Source organism: Mizuhopecten yessoensis, unplaced genomic scaffold (assembly GCF_002113885.1).
Source record: "Mizuhopecten yessoensis strain PY_sf001 unplaced genomic scaffold, ASM211388v2 scaffold4105, whole genome shotgun sequence".
In the NCBI taxonomy this organism is placed as follows: domain Eukaryota; kingdom Metazoa; phylum Mollusca; class Bivalvia; order Pectinida; family Pectinidae; genus Mizuhopecten; species Mizuhopecten yessoensis.
The window spans coordinates 692,865-714,986 of NW_018405378.1; the positions used below are offsets into that span (position 1 = coordinate 692,865).

General features: G+C 36.8%; 2 protein-coding genes across 2 annotated transcripts in view; one reads left to right on the top strand and one right to left on the bottom strand.

The window, feature by feature from the left end:
• LOC110448510 (serine/threonine-protein kinase OSR1-like) lies at window positions 1-20,746 on the bottom strand. The gene is made up of 17 exons (XM_021494782.1): window positions 20,594-20,746; window positions 19,478-19,590; window positions 18,784-18,892; window positions 16,452-16,649; window positions 15,490-15,599; window positions 13,523-13,624; window positions 12,164-12,297; window positions 11,279-11,327; window positions 10,015-10,074; window positions 9,363-9,482; window positions 8,649-8,681; window positions 6,938-7,123; window positions 6,153-6,202; window positions 5,502-5,554; window positions 4,460-4,528; window positions 3,998-4,059; window positions 1-1,407 (listed from the first exon to the last, which is right to left on the bottom strand). The coding sequence occupies exons 1-17, from the start codon at window positions 20,664-20,666 to the stop codon at window positions 1,306-1,308; spliced, it is 1,623 nt and encodes a 540-aa protein (XP_021350457.1). The 5' UTR covers window positions 20,667-20,746; the 3' UTR covers window positions 1-1,305.
• LOC110448511 (peroxisome biogenesis factor 10-like) overlaps window positions 20,724-22,122 on the top strand; it is a 19,431-nt gene continuing 18,032 nt past the window's right edge. The window contains exon 1 of the mRNA XM_021494784.1: window positions 20,724-20,933. Within this exon, the coding sequence (XP_021350459.1) occupies window positions 20,825-20,933 (109 nt within the window). The 5' untranslated portion in view covers window positions 20,724-20,824. The remainder of the gene's footprint in view (window positions 20,934-22,122) is intronic.

Sequence of the window (22,122 nt, forward strand, 5' to 3'; positions counted from 1 at the left end):
TATGTGTAAAGTATGTGTAAAGTAAGTGTAAAGTAAGTGTAAAGTAGGTGTAAAGTAAGTGTGAGAAGTTGAACAAAAAAGACTTCTGTTTTCTGTCAGCCATATTTTACTTCCGATCCAGCAGCTTGACGCTTAAAACCAAACCAAACACGTAAAACTAGCAAATAAGAACTGATGTATACAAGGGGAACCTACATAGGAAATTTCAGAAGGATCTGTCAAGTGCTAATTGAGAAATACTAATAATAAACTTCAATTCTAAAATTTTAAGATGGACCCACGCCTCAGGTTATCGAAAGCCTTGGCTTAGTTCAATACATAATAACAGTCATGATTCTGATTTCTTAACAGATTGGAACCTTGATACAGATGTGACTTTGTGAATACTGTGAAATCATCAATTTTCGTGGGTTTTTTAATTTCGTTGACTTCCTGGGTAATCTTCATCCATGAATTCATAGGTCCATTAAGTAGTTATCGGTACAAGTTTGACATAAAGCAATTCTCGGTTTATGTGGGTACTCGTAATCCAAAAACTCATGTACCCACGAAATTGTGTTTTGGTGGGAAATCACGAAATTGGGTCCCCACGAAAATATCTGAATTCACGTGTTTCAGTATCTACAGCAAATAATATTATGATGCTAGGTTCAGCTAAATCAACATGGCCAATATTCATTTCAATTTAAAACACAACTTCCCATGATGCTTCAGAGTTTTTGGAAATTGTCCATAAATATTTACCAGTATGCCAGACTAAAATTAAAAAAAAAAAAAATGTTGAAAATGAAAAACAAAACATTTTTTACAAGAGATTTTTCTTGCAGTTAATTTTCACTATCAACATAGATTTTGAATACCAGTATATTTTTATACTGATACTATTTAAATTTACCAATATCAAAACGGATGACCTGGTCACCTTAGATAAATGAAAAGGCCGCAGTTTTTACAATACAGGTACAGGTAGTAAATAGTTATCAGCAACAAACTGGATACTGAAAACTGTGCTTATACTGCCAGGTATTTACTCAACTGGCTTTATAAATCACATAAAATACACACAGATGCATTAAACAAGATTCTGTGATATAAAAAAAGGGTTGCTAGCTTGAATCATCATTTAATCACCAAGTTAAAATGATGAATCTACCATTATCTTGGCAAACAATATTATCACAGTTCTCTTGTCAAGAAAATGCCAGAACAGAGTTATCTACCCTTATTTAAGAGACATAAAATGAATCTGTTCCTGCTTGTGGCCGAATTAAGTGCCCTTGTTTGTCTTTCCTAGATGGCACTGTGTTAGTGAGGAGGCAGAGGGTTGGTGACATCGTTCAGCGACAGCTGTGCAAATCCTATTAGAGCTTTATCACAGGGAACCTCGTTTGGACCACAACCAGAATTCTGAAACAGTTTTAATAATTTTAAGATAAAACAAAAAGATGCTGTCATTGATGTCCCCAGCTTGCAGTGGAAGTCATTAAAAACATGAAGCGTAAAAATATAGGTCGAAATCAGCATCCGCAATAAGTAGATCAACCCTAGATAACAATTGATGCAAGTATAATCAACATAGCACTTGTAGTAGGCAAGATATTGATGAGAGCAATTCTTCTTAACCTTACATGACGATAAGAGCAATTCTTCTTAACCAAGTCAATGAAGCGTAAAATATAGGTCAAAATCAGCATCCAGTAGATCAACCCTAGATACCCAGACCCCATTTCTATGTCCCCCGCTCAACGATGTCCCCCGCCAACTCGTTGAGCGGGGGATGCTAACCAATATATACAAATCTCTGAATGCTCTTGATGAACGTATCAACTCAAAATGTTAAAACAAGGCAAGGGTAGAGCCAACGCCGTGGTTTCCTTAATGGTGGAATAATTTGGTCCTTTGCTCCTCGTCTGGATACCCGAAATGTTGATATGATTGCAAACAAGCAAACCTGAACGGCTCCTATCTAATTCTTCTCACTTCGGTGTAAAATAGTCTGAGCATCATTACTCTACACATATTAGTCATAATGGATCTTTTTTGGAAGAATTTATATCTCTACACCTTATGAATCTTTACTGGAAGATTTTAATTTATTTAAATGATCTAACCCTCAAAGTTTGCCTTTCATTAAGATCCAACATCTTACATCACTTTACACCATTATTAAGCTACAGGCCAAATACAATGACCCTAGGAATCTTGGTTATTGAGAAGAAGTCATTTTAAGATTTTAACACATTTTACACCTGTTACCTTGAAAGTGGGTTAAGTCATTTATTTGGAAGTCCTTCATCCCAGCATGCTTCTGACCAAATATCACCAGCCTAGGACTCTTGGCTTTAGCACATTTGACCCCTGTTACCTTGAAACAGGGTCAAACTCAAAGCCGTTTATTTGAACAAAATTGATAGTCCTTCATCCCAGCGTGCTACTGGCCAAATATCATCTACATAGAAATCTGAACATCCCCGCCCTTTTACTTGCTTATTTATTACGCATTTGGATTTCATCTCTTACTTTTATCTTCTACTTTTGAAACAACAATTATAATTTATCAACACACATGTCCCGTTCACTAAACATACATATCTGGTGTCCCACTACAGGCAAAACACATCTTATTAAACATACACGTCGGAAGCAATAAAGGACTAGAGGTGTTAAGGGTCATTTCCGGCCTCATTGGGAATTTAGAATTAGGTTTTTATATATTCGTAACCTTGGATAAATGAAGTACGGAAATATGATATTTCAAATTCATCCGACAACTGGTAAAAGAGATATGGCATAACATAGAGTCATAAAAGTGCATATTTTTCATTATCATGACTATCTATTGTACTCTATTAACATTGAAAATTGGTCCTTTTGAAGTAAATCAAATAAACACTGATTATTTTGGAAAGCCTCCTCAAACAGCAACCAACTAAATATTTGGCTCGCTTAAGCTTTGTCATACCATACTCCCATAACATGAGAGGCCGCTGGTCGGCGTTTTTTTCTATCGGATATGATTTTGCCGACTGCGACCTCTCATTTCAGAAGCACTAATTCTTTGATGCAGTTTCCTCCCGAAATCCGGACGGAACAAAATCGTCTTGAAAAACTCACTTTAGTGGTTGACAGTTCATGACAACGATGTCTACTCCCGGTTTATATAATATAGATCTCATATGTATGTCACGGACACAAATATATAGTATATTACGGAATAGAACACTCAAAATACATGTCCATGTCGTTGTAGCACATCTCTGACCTTCATTTAAAACATGGCTTCCTGTACTAATACAAAATAGCAGAGGGGATTTCAAACGGAACGAAATGATACGGAGTTTGTTTGTATTCCACGTTTGAAACATTACATGTAATCCATTTTTTGTATTAACCGGAAAAATCATTGCAAATGCTGTCTGCTTCGCTTCGAATGAGGAAAAACTCATTATTTATGTCTTTGACACGAAGTTATTCTCATTTAATCATGGATTTATGGAAAGGAATATTTATTTGACCCTTTTGACCATTTAAATGTATGTTAAAACGATATACTCTTTCTTAATCTGAACTTTGAAAATGTGATCGTCAGCATCGGGAAAATCAGCTATGGGAAGTTAGAGGTTACGCGGCGCCTGTCAAAAGTTTTTCGCCGTGTTAAACCTCTAACATTGTTGGAGTGTGTCATACCAGTGTTCATTCGTAGAAAGGACTATTTGGTTGTCACATGTAGAGGCTTCAATTCTGCATGCTAACTGTCCAAAAACACCCTATTTTGGCTATTTATGCATAGCAATGCAAATCTGTTGCTATAATAGGGCCAAATGAAGAAATCTGCACCAGGAAATTTACCAATATGATGTTAATAAAAGAAATTGGTTAATTAATTAAAGTTGAAATTTTTACTTTTTATGAGGCAGGAAAAGACACATAACATCTTAAGTCCTTTTATATTTCTTGTGCTATATATAGGTGCCGTATATTTTTAAACTGAACTTACCAAAGCAAAAGTCACCGATTTTACATCAGGGTAGTCTTGTATTTTCTGAAGATTAGCAGCAACTAGAAACATAAATGCAGTGTTACAGTGTTTAGTATATAGGTTTTCCTTATTGTTACACAAATAAGTTCCGTCTCTTTTCTATCTTATATGGATTACAAAGCAGAACTGAATATATATTTGGTGAAGAGTTAACTCCCCTTTGGGTCTGAAGTCTTCTTAACCCTTTCACCAGTGTAGACCATATTGGACCCACCCATATCAATGCATGGTAGAGTCTACTAAAGTTAAATAGGGGTGAAAGGGCTAATATAAAACATAGGCATAAAACATAGAATATTTAAAAATGGAAAGTTTGTTACAGACAATGTAAAGAAAGTATGTATTTTGTAAAAAGTAGAAAACATACACATAATACACAAACCTGTTGTTACCTGTATACCACAGAAATGTGACACCTACCCACAATCATGTCCTTTCCGTTAACCAATCCAGCTTCTACCATCTCATGTGACACGCTATCAGCTGTATCTGTCAGGTCATATTAAACACACAGCTTAATTGTCAATCATTAATATTTTTCACGTTTGATTTCAACATAAAATCACATTAATTGATTGAGAACTGACACATACAAACAAGGCCTGATACTCTACTAAGGGTCCAGGTATTTCACCCTAGTCCAAGGCACCCAACAAGGCCTGATACTCTACTAAGGGTCCAGGTATTTCACCTTAGTGCAGGGCACCCAACAAGGCCTGATACTCTACTAAGGGTCCAGGTATTTCACCCTAGTCCAAGGCACCCAACAAGGCCGTTTTCGTTTAAACCGGTCGGACCACAGTTGTTCATTGCTTTAAATAAGGTCGGACCTAGTAATCTGATGCTGCTTTCAGGCGAGCCTTGACAAAGCCTTGCAAGGCCTGCATAAACATTTGCAGGTCCGCCAGGATTTATACCCGTAATTGTTACATTTATAAACGGTCAAACCGGTTGTTTTGCATAAACGAACAGGCCCCAATATAATTTAATTTCACATTCTCAATTTCAAATTTAATGTTTGTTATCATTTTCAAACTGTTATATCTCTGCATGATCAAATTGACTGAATTGAATTATGCTGCTATAATATAACGTCTGAAAGCTAATTTCAATCTAGCTGTTCACTATGAAAAACAATGGACTGAATGTGTTCAGTGCCCTGTTTCAGTCTGGTGACATGTACTGGTAATTATTGGTAACAATTTGTATAATAACATGTATACAGGTGAAGCGGAAAAAGGTTGATCATCGGCCACCAGGTAGCTCAATTGGCAGAGGGTCAATTTTGAGTTTGGTTGGTTTCGGGTTCGAACCCGGGTCTGGCCGTGCATTTTTTCATCTCCTGTTACAGTGGTGCCTGTGACCAACCCTTGTTTCAAGCATTTGAAGTATGCTTGTCAAGGCCAACCTTTTGTTTGAGGGCCTTTTCAAGGCCTGTACAAACCCTTTAAATTATACTGACCTTGACCAGAAGTGAAATCAAACTTGATGTCATTCAGCTCTCGTTTATCATTCCTGTAAAACAATTTTAAAATTTCAAAAAGTTATTTTTTCTCTTCTTTTATTAGCTAGGACACTTTCCACCTGACAGTCAATATTTACAATGTACTGAATTATTACTGAGCTCCTTGAAGCTAAAAACGAAATGCATGCAAAACTAGGGGACTCAAAACAGGAAGACTTAAATAATGATTTGAAAAAAAACCTGTCTTAGATAAAGCTATTACCAACTTCAACAGTCATATTCAAAATGTCTGCCTAGTGGCCATCTTGTTTTTCCATCAATCTCAAAATTGACATGCATAACTAAGAACAAAGAGGAAATTACATAAGAAATATAAAAAAAACTGTCAAGCACTTCTTGCATTTTTCCAGAGCACTTAATTTCATCCCCTATTTTTGTGTGGTTCATATTTCACTTACCTTAATCTAAGCACTAAGTTGACAGACAGACAGTCTACTACATAAGAATATTGTTATATAACTTACCTTAATCTAAGCACTACGTTGACAGACTACTATATAAGAATATTGTTACAGACCTTACTATAATCTAAGCACTAAGTTCACAGACAGACAGTCAACTACATAAGAATATTGTTATATAACTTACCTTAATCTAAGCACTAAGTTGAGAGCTGTTGACTGTGAAGGTGCATCTCCCTATAAAAACAAATTGCTAAGTTATTCAAGCTAGACATTTTGTCAAAAAGAAAAAAATAGTTACCACATTATTTCAAGATCTAAATTAAAGTGTTCACAGTTAGAAGAAGACCTACAAATGATGATGGCCCTGCCCTTCTCCCCCATAGGGGCAACATCAAAATTCACCGAACAATATCTTGGTCTTAAGGATCCTTGTTCCACTGAACTGTGTTTTATTCATATATACAGTAACCTCCCTTTAGTTTCTATTCGGATATAGATCTGGCGCAATTTTGGCACGGCCACTTCCATTCACCAGGCAGCTCAATTGGTTAGAGCGATAGTATACCATTCTTAAGTTTGAATCACAGCTTAGCACCCGCTGTATCTTTTTCCACCCAGAACACTGTCGTTGATTACATTTTGTTTTTTTTATCTTCATAATTTTTCCATAACAGTCCTGCAAGGTATGGTGTTTTTTTTCCAAAAGGGTTTTATATCAAAAGTTATAGTCATGTTGCCAAAAATGATTCTAATGTATCTTTACAGTTTAGGGCAGTGGGACAGGGATCCTTAATGGTAGGTAGATAGAAGGCAGACAACAGATGCCACACAATGTCTACCCATCACAAGTGTATGAAGCTTATTAACTCATTCACCCCTGAAATTTCATAATGAACTATTCCAACTTCAAATGTGTCTTCAGGGTTGAATGAGTTAACTTATCAATATGCTACTCCACGGTATACTTACCCCTGAACTAGAGGCCGAGGGAGTAGGCGTCACAGGTGTAGGAGCACTTGTAGCAATTGATTGAGTGCTACTAGATGGCGCCGGTGTTTCCTCAGTAACAGGGGCGATCTCTGTCTGAGAGGGGGACTTGCCAACTACCCCAGGAGAGGGTTCAGGTGGCACTGCAAGCTGTGGGGCCGCATTCACCTGGAAAACAAGTAATGTTGGTAACCAATTTCTGTTTTATTTAAACAACTAAATAAATTTTCTTCCTGAAAATAAAACTGATATTACATGTACAGATAATAAAGCATGTCAACAACATACTTGGGAGAATTTGGTTAATCATCAGAAGTTGTTCTAATATTTCAACATATTTGACCCCTGTGACCTTAAATATAGGCAAAGGTCATTCATTTGAACAAACATAGTAGCCCTTTGTCCAAGCATACTACTGGCCAAATAGCAACATCCTAGGCCTCTTGGTTATTAAGAAAAAAGTTGTTTAAAAAGTTTTTACATATTTGACCCCCGTGACCTTGAATATGGACGAAGGTCATTCATTTGAACAAACTTGGTTGTGCTTCATACTGGCATTTTATGGGCCAAATATCATCCTGGGCCTTCTGGTTATTCAGAAGAAGTTGTTTAAAGATTTTAACATATTTTACCCCTGTGACCTTGAAAATGGGCAAAGGTCAATCCTTTGAACAAACTTGGTAGCCTTTATCCCAGCATGCTACTGGCCAAATATCATCATCCTGGTCCTCTTGGTTATTCAGTTTTTTTAAAGCAAAAAATTGACGACAGACGACGGACGGGCCAGGTGAGCTAATAATATTATATATGTTCGTTTAATACAAAACGGTAGATAAAATCAAAACCAACACTGAGAATATATTCTGCACTTTAACCAAGTAGCCGAATGTGACTGTTTAATTCACAGTCAATTCATCTTCAAAGTGGACATTTCAAGTATATTTTTTTTAGGCTAAATATTATTTTTCTACACAATATGGATCTATATTCATATATTGCATTTCCTTACCCTTTCTTGATCATTTTTAGAAGATATTTAACTTACTTTACTCATATGACCTTGAATAGAGGTCAAGGTCATTTGTCATTTGTATCCTGTGACCTGGAAAGTGGGTCAAGCTGAACAAACTAGGTAGGACTGTATCCTATCATGCTATTGGCTAAATATATTGCCAAAGGTTCTTGATTTGTTAAAACAATTGACCCCTTTGATCTATTTGACCTTTAAAGCCAATGTTTCTGTATTGCTAGCCTGGTATTCAGTTATATAACATTTAAATTCCTATAACAAATTTAACAGATCTTCACCCAAGCATGCTTCAGGCCAAAATTCATCACCCTTGGCCTGCTCTTAGTTATTTAGATATCCATTAAAGTAAGAAGTTGATGCCAAACAGACGGATGAACGATGGACATAGTATAAGCTCACTTGGCCCTCCATGCCAGTTGAGCTCAGTGGGGTTATTTTGCCTAGTTTTACAGCTGACTACAGGCTGCTTCTCCAGACTAAAATGTGCTTTATTTTACCAAAATGAAGAAAAATCAGGAATATCAAATTCAATAACAAGAATAATGCTATATTTTCCAAATTCATGTTACATACAGGCTGTTGTTAAATTTAGACTGAAGAATCATTGGAGCTATGAGACTTGAAAACATGTTGAACAAATGTGACAAAACCACCATACATTACCTCGTTTTCGACTGCTTTCTTAATGCGACGCTTCTGAAAAAGGAAATAGTCTATTAATACACGATTTACTGATGTGCTTACCTCTTAGAATAAATTAAAAAAACACTTTATTGCCAAAGAAGATGTATAACTTCTCCCCCTGTAATTGGATATGTTGACCATTAATGTAACGACACACAATTTATTGATGTGCTTACCTCTGGCAATAAAATGGGTTTTTAATTTGTGCAAATAATCAAGCTTGTACACTTTTTTACAGCCAACTTGTATAGCACTTACTTCTTACACACGTCTTGTTGTCTTGGAAATCTTCAGTGTTTACAAATTACATTCAATTTTTCACAGAACATCTTAACTGATTAAATATCACCTAAAAACGAAGAGTGTGTGCCCTCACTGTCACTAAACATTTTTTTACATCAATTTTCAGACCGAGGCTCTCTCCTAAAGTTGAGAATGCTTATTTTTCTCCCACATCAAATACAAGAGGTAATTTCATGAAATGCAAATGTGGATTTCAAAACTTCCAGCAGATAGGGATTTATCTTCTGTGATATGCTATTGTGGACGTGACGTCATTGCATTGTGGACGTGACGTCATTGCATTGTTATGAAAGGGGAATCCCCCGTCTCTACCCTAAGGTGAGAAAGCAATATCTTTTCCTGACTGGAAGTGTTGATATTTCTGTCTAATGGGGGAGATTGAAATATTACCCTTTCTGCAATGGCAGCAATGCCTTCCGCTGAATTCTCATCGAAGTCGTCATCGGACCACTCCCAATCTCCATCCTCGGTCTTGTGTAGCCGCCCACTGGACCCGGGAACACGCTTAACCTGTAAGGAAGGAATGACATACACAGCTGCATAAAAAACCCAGGAAAATACCAGAAAGAATTTCCTGCAGCCATGAAACTCCACATGAAAGGTTGTCACTAAAATGTTCAAGTAACAACTAAAATGTTTGCTAACCTCATCAGCCTGGACTTAATTATGTTGGCAAGCTCACGCTGTAGGCTCAATAAGAAGTGGAGATAGATCTTTATGACTTAAAACATTATTGCCAGTTCTGGGTGAAAATTTAGAATAATAGTCAGCGCAAGTGTTGGGAGATTTCCATGTCTAAACGAGAGAAGCAGGGGATTACTGCTTTGTTGCTCTGGGAAACCTTCGGGTGGAAAATTGGGAAACATCACATTGATGTGTATCAGTAGCTTTGTCATGATCAATGAAAAGTATAACAGACCATCACTTGCCAAAAAGACAGACTGCCAGACAAAAAGAAAAAAGAGAAATACACAGAATGTAATACAATAAACCCATTTAACATGGACTTCACACTAGTATACATTGTATAATGTGTTGTTACCTTTTGCGGTTTAACGGAGGGACCCTCTGACAGTAGAGTCTTGGCAAGGAAAACCTTGTCCTGAAATATAAACACATTAAACATAAGTTTACGATTTAGCCTCCGGTGACCTTAAAAGTATACAGATGAATGAGAGTTATTTGTTTGTGTCCTATTATCAGTTATGGTTATTTAAGGACGTGCCAGGTTTTGGTGGTGGAGGAATGCCGGAGTTCTCTTGAGAAAAACCATTGACCTACGTCCAGTACCTGGCAACTGCCCCATGTAGGTCTCGACCACCGACCAAGTGGTGGAGGGCTAGTGGTAGCAGAATGTCAGACGCCTTAACCACTTGGCCACCGCGGCCCTCTGCATGAGAGACCATGCATGGTCATCGGTCATTACTTAAGTATACAATCTAGGGATCAGGGATCTTAGTTTTTAATCAGTCCCAAAATTCAATACACACAATTACAAATCATGGGGAACCTACCTGTGAAATTTGAGAAAATCTGTCAAGTACCTCTTGAGAAATTGAAATAACAAACTTAAAATGTCAAAATCAAAGATGGCTGCCTGTCAGCCATTTCATTTTCCCAAACAGTCTCAAATTCAATACATGTATGTTTAACTACAGACCATGGGTAACCTTAAGATGAAAATTGAGAAAGATCCCCCCAGGACCTCTGCCAAAAAGCATTACCAAACTCTCCACATAAAAGATCAAGTTGACTTTTTTGGTTTAACGATCAGTCACAAAATTCAATGTGTACAACTACAAAGCCCTTGGGAACCTAGCTGTTGAATTTAAGAAAGATCCTTCCTGCATTTTCTGTGAAATAGCTTAAGGACAGACAAATGACAGATGACCGACACAACAAACCAAGACATACTTGCCAACTTTTTTTGATTTCCTTGGGGGAGATTTGGCATGCTCAAAATTAAAACTTGAATAAAATGAGTTTATGCACCGTTCCACCTAGGGACAAAACAACCCTTTAAAATGACATAATCTGACTTCAGATGAAATCATTAGATCTTGGGATATAGGAACAGTTAAGCAAATTCACTTGTTGAAAATACTTATTTTAAGGGTCACAAAATGGGGAGTGTCCCTCCTAAACGGGGAGGGTTGGCAAGTATGCCAAGGACAAAGGAGTGATTTGATTGGCTCACCATCTGATGATGGTGGTGAGTTAAAAGGAAGGATGGCCACTGTGTTTAAATAGTACGTTCATTAGTGTCATACTTGTAATATAATTGATCAGAATAAAAAATGTCTTACTTTGGCTTTTTTGAAGAATTCTGATTTAAGAAGTTGCTTGGCAGTAGGTCTGAAATGAAGATACAGTGTGTTAAAAAAAATCTGTATGTCTTTCACAGCATACAAGTAAATTACAATGTGCAGAGCTTTTTACCAGTGTCTATCCTTGTAAAACCCTTAAGCTTTATATTTTAAAACATGAAGTCCACGGACATTATCGACCACCTGATGTTGCTGATTAAATTTGTTACTTAAAAATATCAACACTTATTATTTTTTCATATTATACCTGACAAGTAATTGGACAGGAGTGCATCACGTGTCCACCGATAAAAACTGATATTGACTTGGAGCGCGTGATTTTTGTTGAAGGTATTTCTAAACATAGAATAATGACGTGTCTCCAAACGTACGTATCGTCCCGCTTCCGTAGATTTTTGCTGTGATTTTTTTTTCAGATTGCTAACATTACTATTTTGAAAATAATAAAACAATTGTAGCCTTTGACTTTGGTCGATTCCTGGATTTATTGACCCGAGAAAAGATATATTGACCTTAGACTGCCTCCTCTGTTGATATATCTTTTTTCGGGTCGATAAATCCAGGTATCGACCTCAGCCAAAGGCTATAATTGAATGATATAAAGGTTATCAAACATTACTGGTCAAATTCCTTATCAATATGGCATACGTTAATTTGCACACTAATAACAATAACAAGTTACACCAAAAGTCACAGGTAAAATTGTTCAAATGAAGTGTTTGCATTATAATGTCCTGTCTACGTGTTTTTTAGACACTTTTTGTGTCAAAGTTTACCTTTTAGCTGGGTTTTTAAAAACATTTTGGTGTCAACTTTATGTTTTCTCAGTATCTTTTTTGAGACACTTTGTGTGTCAATTTCTACCTTTTCTCAGGATCTTTTTTGAGACACTCTGCTACCATTTTGCGAAAGACTTTGCTGTAGGACTTGTACTGGTCCTTGTCATCAGCTGACGTGTCCAAGGTTGGTGGGTCGTTCTGCAGCGTCAGCATCAGGACCTAAACAAAAATATGAAAGCACACATAGAATAATTTATCCTTTAGAATGGCAGTTTTGTAGCTTTTTAATGTATTCCATCATGCTGTTTAAACTGAAACATTTCTGATTTCTATCTTCTGCAGTGTTTACACTGACAACTCATTTTTGTTGATCAGATTGTTGTGACTGGCTGGAAACATTAGCCAGTTATTATGTACATATGTTTTTGTACTTTTTACCAGTTTAACAAGGACAAGTGAGAATGTAAATACTCAAGTTCCTGTTAAACATAAATCCTTTTAGATCAAACATCATACATAGTCGTTACAGAGAACAAAAGGCACAATGGCATTCCATGCTGTCATATTTAAAGTATGCCAAAAATAACTTTATTAAACAAACTTAACAGCCCTCTACTCAAGCATGCAACAGGATAAACAATTAACCTAGACCTCTTAATTATTAAGAGGAAGTTGTTTAAATGTTTGTATGCATTTGACCCTGTGACTTTGAAAAGTGAGTCAAGGCCATATCTTGGAACAAACTTGATAGCCCTCCATTCCTACATGGTACTGGCCAAAAATAATCACCCTTTGCCTCAGCAAAGTTGTTTAGAGGTTTAAACCAATATGATCTTTGTGACCTTGAAGTGAGCTGAGGCCCTTTATTTGAATTAACTCATGATCAATAGCCCTTCATTCAAGCATTCTAGTGTCAAAATATCATGCATGACCGCAGGCCTCTTGGTTCTGGAAAGGAAGTCATTTTAAAGTTTTAATTTGACCCAGTAATCTTGAAAAGTGGCCTCTATTGACCTTGTTATAGACCAAATACCATGCATGACCTTTGGCCATTTGGTTCTTGAATACAACTCAATTTTAGGCATCAAAAGATTGATGCTTTTAAGACAAAGGCCCATAAAATACATTACCTGGTATGTAGGTAGAAGTACACCCAATTGTCTCTGGTTTAACCCACATTGACATCACTTAATCACTATCCTTGAACGTTCTAGACACTTTTAAATTTTGCTCTAGTCTACCCAACTATACAAATGGATGATGTCAAGCAGGGAAGTTATTCTGTCAACGACTGGTGTCCTTCCAGAAGGAGACAATGATGTTCAGTCGCTTCGATTCGTACCATTGTAAATGGCAAGTTTATGTCAAACTGAGAAGATTACAGGAACCAGAAGGCTGATATGACTTGAACCCAACTTTATAAACAGAAGTCTATTCCTCTTACCTTCATAGGAGGGTACTTGTGGTAGGGAGCTGTTCCTATAGCCAGCTCTATGGCAGTTATTCCAAAGCTCCAAATGTCTGCCTTGAAGTCGTACCCCGTCACCTAAAACAGTCAAATCATCTCAATAACCATTGATTATTCCATGTGTGTCAGTACGGTAGTAAATTCCTCGTCTCTCTTGTTACATACATGGTACATGTATAAGATTGCATTTCAGTGAAACCAGCAATTTTGTTGCCAAAAACAAATTCAACAGTTTTTTTTTTTTACATTATGTATAACACTAAAACATGATGTTCGTCTGTAACAGGGTGTGTTTGTTGTGTGTTTCTTGTCCTTGAAAAGTACCTTATCATTTGTCTTATTATTCTGACATTTGGGCAGGTGAGCTAAAAAAAGTGACCAGAAGACATGCAGCGGCTGATTGTATTACTGTATAGCGCTTTTAATTCGCAGGGTCAATATTTTGCGGTTTCGTATTCAGTACATATTCGCGGGGTTTTAATTTTGCCCCATGTGATGTGCAAAGTATTTTGAGTGTCATCATTTAGGGGTTAAACCTCGAAATACAGGTAAACCATTTGAAAACACTGATCCTGACTTCACTCGAAAGAAAATCAAATGTGTATGTAATTTTGTAGGAGTAAACTGTAATCAATTAATCAACTACTGAGTACACATAGATATGTTGTGTCCACTTATATGTAAGTGTTGTTTTTACATGGACTGCCCAGTTGTCCGGTGGTAATCTGATTTGAGTTCATTTAAGCTTGCATAACAGCGTTGGGTTATAAGTATTTTCAACATGTTGTGATAAGGTCCATAAAAGTAGTTAACATTTTCGATAATTTCGCTGGTGTTTAGAATTTGCGGATATTAGTCAAAGTGCGAATATAGCGAAATTAAAAAACTCCGCGAAATATAACCGCTATAAAGTAGGGCCAGGTGATTTAAAGGTTGACGTACTTGATCACATTTCCCCCCAATTGCCCTAAAATGCTGCTGCTATTTTACTAAATCAAGAGACACAGGATGTCGTAAAAAAGGTACAAACAAACACTGTTGTTAACCAACTAAACAAAATTGAAGCCTGTGTACTTTAAGGATAGAATCCTGTTTTGTTGAGGTTTCCCGATAAACCTCAATAGGTCTTCAGACAAATTTCCCAGTTCATATTGAACTTGTCTCAATACCCATTAAGGTTTATACCCCAAAAACCTCAACAAAACAGGATTCTATCCTGATATTTACATTCAGTGTGATATTGAACTTGTCTCAATACCCATTAAGGTTTATACCCCAAAAACCTCAACAAAACAGGATTCTATCCTGATATTTACATTCAGTGTGATATTGAACTTGTCTCAATACCCATTAAGGTTTATACCCCAAAAACCTCAACAAAACAGGATTCTATCCTGATATTTACATTCAGTGTGATATTGAACTTGTTGGGATAATTTCTAAAATATTGATCTTGTGCAAGTCTAACACCACGGAAGATACAGAAGATTATGATGTCATCATTCACTGTAAGACATCTTTCTGGTATGATGAATATCTTGTTTGCATTGATTACAACGAAAAAACAAATGAAGATGTAAATCAGTTTTTTGAAAACTTCTGACAAAAAAACATCAAATTGAAAACAATTTATTAATAGAACTACTTCCCGCGCTCCGCAGAATAACAGAGTAATCAGGTTGATAATATGCTGATGTATTCATATGCCAACTGGTTCATTAAAAAATAAACTTTGAAATGTTTAGAAGGTATGTTGAGTCCAAGTTCAGTAGAAATGCAAATATTACATCATAAATGAATTAGACCTGAAATACAACCTGAAGCCTCTAACCCTTTGACTAAACAACACAGAGAATTACCTGTAGCCTCTAACCCTTTGACTAAACAACACGGAGAATTACCTGTAGCCTCTAACCCTTTGACTAAACAACACGGAGAATTACCTGTTCCATGACCTCAGGAGCCATCCAACATGGCGTCCCTACAAAGGTGTGTCGGACAGAATCACGTGTCATATCCTTTCCTGTAGCCAGCCAGGCACTCACACCAAAGTCTGGAATCAACCAGAAGGCATTTCTTTGTTATTATATGTAGATCAATATTTGAATGGTGTCATTCGAGAAAATGCTTCTTGTGGTGGTATATTTTTTTATCAAAACTCCATACTGCTGTATTGGAAATTGTTTTTCTAAAAGTGAGGTTATTATTTAACGCATTCACTAGCATAATACTTAATGTGTAACAGTCAGAACACACATTTACAATTTGAGAAAGATCCATGAAGTATTTCTTGGGAAATAGTGATAACAAACTTGAACTGGCAAAGTCCAAGATGGCAACCTGGCAGTCACCTATCTTTCAAATCAGTCTCAAAATGAAACATGCACAAATAAAGACCACAATGACCTACATATGAAACATGAGAAAGATTTGTCAAGTACATTTGAGCAATAGCGACAAAAAATCAGGAATCATAAAAAAATCAAAAATGGCTTCCATGTGGCCATGTTGTTTGAACATGAAATTTGAGAAAGATCCATCCAAAAATCCATTCTGTAGAAACAGCATTAACAAACTTTATCTGTCAAATCCAAAAATGGCTGCCTGGCAGTCATCGTGTTTTTCCAATCTGTCTAAAAATAAAGGAGAACTCTGGACCAAACGAACTTACATATGGAATTTGTGAAAGGTCTGATGATGGCAGGCTAAATATAAATCCTGGATTTATGACGCCAGTATACACTATATTTACATATTTACTTTCACCACACATACAAACATACAGATGAAATTCCATGTTATACATAATGAGTTTGTTTAAATATAACAGAATAAGGAGAAGTTTATGACAAAGTAAATCCACGTATAACGTGTGAATTATTTGGATAGTTTTGATAGTAGTTACCTGCAACATAGACGGAACCATCTTGTCCTAAAAGAATGTTTCCAGCTTTGATATCACGATGAATCTGACCGTTGTTATGGAAATATTCTAGGCCCTTGAGAACTTCCTTAAGAATGGTTGCTATGACAACCTCATCCAGGACCCCATTTTTGCAACCTCCAGATCGCATATGACTTTTAATTATGTCTAACATGGATCCTGTGGGGAAAAAATAATTGCAGATTGTATGCACATTATAAGCTACATACTTTACCTGGGTATGCTCCCCAAATAATAAAAGAGTTTCAAGTTTAAAGACTGAAATACTTAAGAACAGTAATTTGGACTTGTTCAAATCATTCACTTATATATAATTAAGGGAGATAACTCTTACACAAAATTGTAAGAATGTTAGTGTACACTCTTAAACTTAAAAATATTGATTTTTCAAGTTCCTGCCTGAAAAACTTATCCTCAAGGATGTGCATTCATCAGATAAATTACGACCATAGGTTTATTTTCAGAAGGGATTGTTTAAAACATGAGAACATGCTCATATCATACGGAGGCAGAAGCTATTAATATTTGTACTCTGAGCTAAGAGGCCAAATGGACCTGTATGATTCACACCTGTTGATTCCTTGTTTTTGTAATATATCATACTTATAACTTAAATGAGATTTTTCTACCTGAGATTTATGAATGCATCTTTTTAACAAGAGGCCCAACGGGCCTGCATCGCTCACCTGGTATAAATCTCACACTTGTAACCTTAAAAGTGATCTAAAATAAAGCTACAGGCAAAATATCAGTATTTATGATTAAAATTCATTCAAAAGAGCTCGTTTATGCGAACAAAGTCATTATAATGAACAATTTGTATAGCCTTTCATCTCAGGATGCAACTTGCAAAGTATCAACATCCTGGGACGCATGGTTATTCAGAAGAGGTCGTTTAAAGATTTTAAACAAATTTGACCCCTGTGACCTTGAATATAAGTCAAAGTCATTCACTTTAACAAACATAGTAGTCCTTGATCTTAGCATGCTACGGACTAAATATCAACATCCTGAGCCTTTTGGTTATTCAGAACAATTTCTTTAAATATTTTGAACATATTTGCTCCTTGTGACCTTGAATATGATTCAAGGTCATACATTTAAACAAACTTGGTAGCCTTTGATCCAAGTATGCTACTGACTAAATATCATCACCCTGTGCATTTTGGTTATTCAGAAGAAGTTGTTTAATGTTTTTAACAAATTTGACCCCTGTGACCTTGAATATGGGGAAAGGTCATTTATTTGAACAAACTTTGTAGTCCTTTATCTCAGCATGCTACTGGCCAAATATTACCCTGGGCATTTTGGTTATTCAGAAGAAGTTGTTTAAAGTTTTTAACATATTTGACCCCTGTGACCTTGAATATGGGTGAAGGTCATTCATTTGAACATACTTTGTAGCCTTTCATCTCAGCATGCTACTGGCCAAATATCATCACCCTTGGCATTTTGGTTATTCAGAAGAAGTTGTTTAAAGTTTTTAACATATTTGACCCCTGTGACCTTGAAAATGGGTGAAGGTCATTAATTTTAACAAACTTTGTAGCCCTTCATCCCAGTTTGCTTCTGGCCAAATATCATAACCCTAGGCCTTTCGGTTATTAAGAAGAAGTCGTTTAAAGTAAAATATTGACGCCGGACGCCGCGCCACGGCATAAGCTCACTTAGCACTTCGTGCCAGGTGAGCTAATAAAATGTGCAATAAATAAATTAACCAAGTTTACACATGTACCAGTTGTATGAGATATTTCACATGTTCTTTAGTGAGGAACTTTTCTGAAATGGTCCTATACAAATACCAAGTTTAGGTGGCATGAATCATTAATAACATTGAATAAAAAATAAATCGCAAGTATCACAGAAGTTCTTATTTTTAAGTCAGTTGTTTAAAACATCATGTGAAGAATATCTTAAACACTTATATATAGAGAGAAATCTAGTTCAGAAGGGGTGGAATTTATCGCTGGTCCGCAGTCCTCTGGGGGGACAACTAGGTTTTTCAACAAGCTATCCCATTCGGCCAGTAGATATTTTTTTTTTTTTTTTTAAATTTCAACAGGTTGAAAAAATATATTTTAAGCCCAGAATGCACCAAAGAGCTTCTAAATTTAAATTTTTTTGAGGGACATGCCCCCATACCTCCCTATTATGCTTAGAGCCTCCAGCCTTCATTTTCTGGACCAGTGCACTTCAAACAGGACAAGTGAATTTTCATTTCAACTTGACCTTTGGGCCAGGAACCGTTTTTTTTTAATTCCACCCAAGAGTTCCACAGTATAAAGAAACTTGCCTCCGCTACAAAGCATCATAATGACCCAGAGTTCTTCCTTGACAACAAATGATGTGTGGTAACCAACGACATTCTCGTGTTTACACTGGCTCATTGCCTGGATCTCTTTCTGAAAAACGTGAAAGTCAGAAATTTTAAATGACATTCTAATATATATATGCTACATCTGAAATTGTCATCTACCATGAATTATGTCTGAAACAAGTATCGTAGTGGTTGTGTTTCAGACTTGTGTGTACAAAATGGAGCACAAATGTTGTCGAGGACTGCAAATATTTAATAGAGACATTAGTATTCCTTTATCCTGAATTCAAAACCTTAAACTTATTTATTTTCTTTTTACAAATTTGTTTTCAACAGATGTCAAGGGGCCTGAATGGCTGACCTGCTCTTTACTTATTACATGCCTAAAAAAACAACCAAAAAACATAGATTAACTGATCATGAGGACAGACAGATTGAGAAATGTAGCAATGAAGGTTACAGTAACCTAATTTAGTCATACAACAGTCCTGGGCTAATGTCTGAGCCCGATAAAATTTTAGATTTGGATGATTTGAAAATGAAAAACAATATAAGGACACCAGTGCACGTTGATACATTTAGCCATGTACAATATCAGGATCTGATCTTCCCACAACATCATTGCAATATTATTACTATATATACCCAAATGGACATATTTATTCCTTACCAACAACTCCTCTACAGTTGTATTGCATTTTTCCAGATTGATTCGCTTGATGGCACATCTCTCCTGCCTTGGTTTACAGAAGGCTCCCTGTACTACAGCAGTAGCCCCGGCACCTGTTGAACACAGACACACAAAACTCAGTGGCGGATCCAGAAACCTATCTGGGGGGTGGGTTCCAAATTTCCAGGGGGNTCTCAGGCTGGGAGGGTTTCCTGAAGCCACTGATTTACTGTACACGAATGTAACATATCTGACATCCAGCTGTGGAGCCCCTATTTCTTTCCTTCTTCTTCTTTCACATAAGGAACTGATCTCCATTTACGGATAAAAAATATGATGATTTAATTTTGATTCATAAATATTATAAAATTTAAAATAAAGAATACTTGACACCTAAGTATAGGCAAATACTGCACATCAATAGGTAATGGCAGGGGGTCAACATGGTGTCTTTCCATAGTCATCAATTATATATATAACCAACTGTTTTCTGTCACCAAGATCTTCAACCCAAAATTATCATGCTAACTCTTTATGCTCACTTATACCTTTAATTAATATCAGAGTTTGTGGCAGAGGAATGGGTGTCTGTGTTTAACCTTATTAAAAGCTGTCGCGAAATCCATTAATTGTTATAAATTTGATGTTTTCTGAATATGGCATATATGGGATGCAATTGTACTTGATTTGATAAGAAAGTAAATGAAGCTATGTAAAATTGTCAGATGCAGTGTTTAAACATAAATGATGAGATTCTGTGTGAACCACTGTAAAATATAAATACCGTCAGCAAGATGGTGTAGACAGGAAGTTATAACATTATGCATTTTTTTTCTATGCGCGATAATTAAGGCATACTTCTACAACTTCTCAAAACATATCAAATAAACATTTTTGAGTAGTACATTCGCGTAAAAGGATGTTGGTTTTTGGGTATTGCTACACATGATAGGAACAGTAAATCAGTGATGCATCAAGCACTTCGCCATACCTACCGATTTGCTGAGCATGCACATAAATATCTTTAAGCCCCATATACAGAAAATTGCACAAGCCTGCGACTTGCAGAGTTAACGAACGATATTATTGTGCGGTTGTCTGAGCTTAGATAAATACCAATTACGTCCTTTAGCTCGTAATCGTCCTTGTTGTTCGACCAGGGGATTGCATCTGGTTTGCCTTCGGCCATTTTTCTTCTGTTCGGAACTTATTTATGTGTTCTTACAATGAATGGTATAGCCCGAGATGTACCGGAAGTTATCAGTTGACGGAAGGCGGAACTTGATGAAAGCTGCATGTAAAATGAAAGTAGAAAAAATGTGAAAACGTGTTTCGCGAAATCTGAAGATGTTCAAGAAGGCAGGATCGGCGGAGATAATTCGTTCTCATCAAAAGGACGACCTTTATCTTTCCTATCTTCGGAGTTCTATTTCGGATATTTCGCAATCAATTTTAGGTGATTTTTTATGCTGCATCACATATATCTATATATCACATGTTATGTACAGTCATGATCAGACTAAGATGAATGACCTACTGACTTTTGAACTTTTTTAACAATTGTGCATTATACATGATATCTAGGTTTATCTTTTCTGCTATTTTACCTAGCCAAAATGTGCATGTGTTGATGTTTTCATAAAATTTTAGTAAGCTCACATATATGCATGTATAGGTATACTATAGCTACTAGCCTCGGCTGTCATAATACACCTGCTTATATGTATATAGGTGTATTGAGACACGAGGCTAGTACCTGTGGTAAGCTTAATTAATACATTGTTATATTTTGTATAATATCAGTGTTACTTTATACACAAACAATGTACTTATTAAATGTGTCGTAACATTTCAAAAACTGACTGTATGTGGTCAATTAAGCTATGACTGAGTGAGTGATTTGCATTGTTTGCCTGTACAGCAATGTGACGAAATGCATGTGAACTTCACATGACACTCATGATCAGATTACAAGATGTTTCGCCTATTGATAGAGAGCTCAAGTGTCAGTGTATATTATACACTGTACCAAATAGGTTACTGATGATTGATTGAAAATCTAGCCCCCTCACCAGTTAAAGTCAGTAGTGAGTCATACAGATAACTTAGCTGGTGCCCCCTCCCCTGTCTCTGTTCCCCATACCTTGTCTCTGTTCCCCCTCCCCTGTCTCTGTTCCCCGTCCCTTTTCTCTGTTCCCCATCCCTTGTCTCTGTTCCCCCTACAATGTTTCTGTTCCCCCTCCCTTGTCTCTGTTCCCCCTCCCCTGTCTCTGTTCCCCCTCCCTTGTCTCTGTTCCCCCTCCCATGTCTCTGTTCCCCCTCCCATGTCTCTGTTCCCAATCCCCTGTCTCTGTACCCATCCCTTGTCTCTGTTCCCCGTCCCTTGTCTCTGTTCCCCCTCCCATGTCTCTGTTCCCCCTCCCTTGTCTCTGTTCCCCATCCCATGTCTCTGTTCCCCGTTCCATGTCTCTGTTCCCCCTCCCCTGTCTCTGTTCCCCCTCCCATGTCTCTGTTCCCAATCCCCTGTCTCTGTACCCATCCCTTGTCTCTGTTCCCCGTCCCTTGTCTCTGTTCCCCCTCCCATGTCTCTGTTCCCCCTCCCTTGTCTCTGTTCCCCATCCCATGTCTCTGTTCCCCGTTCCATG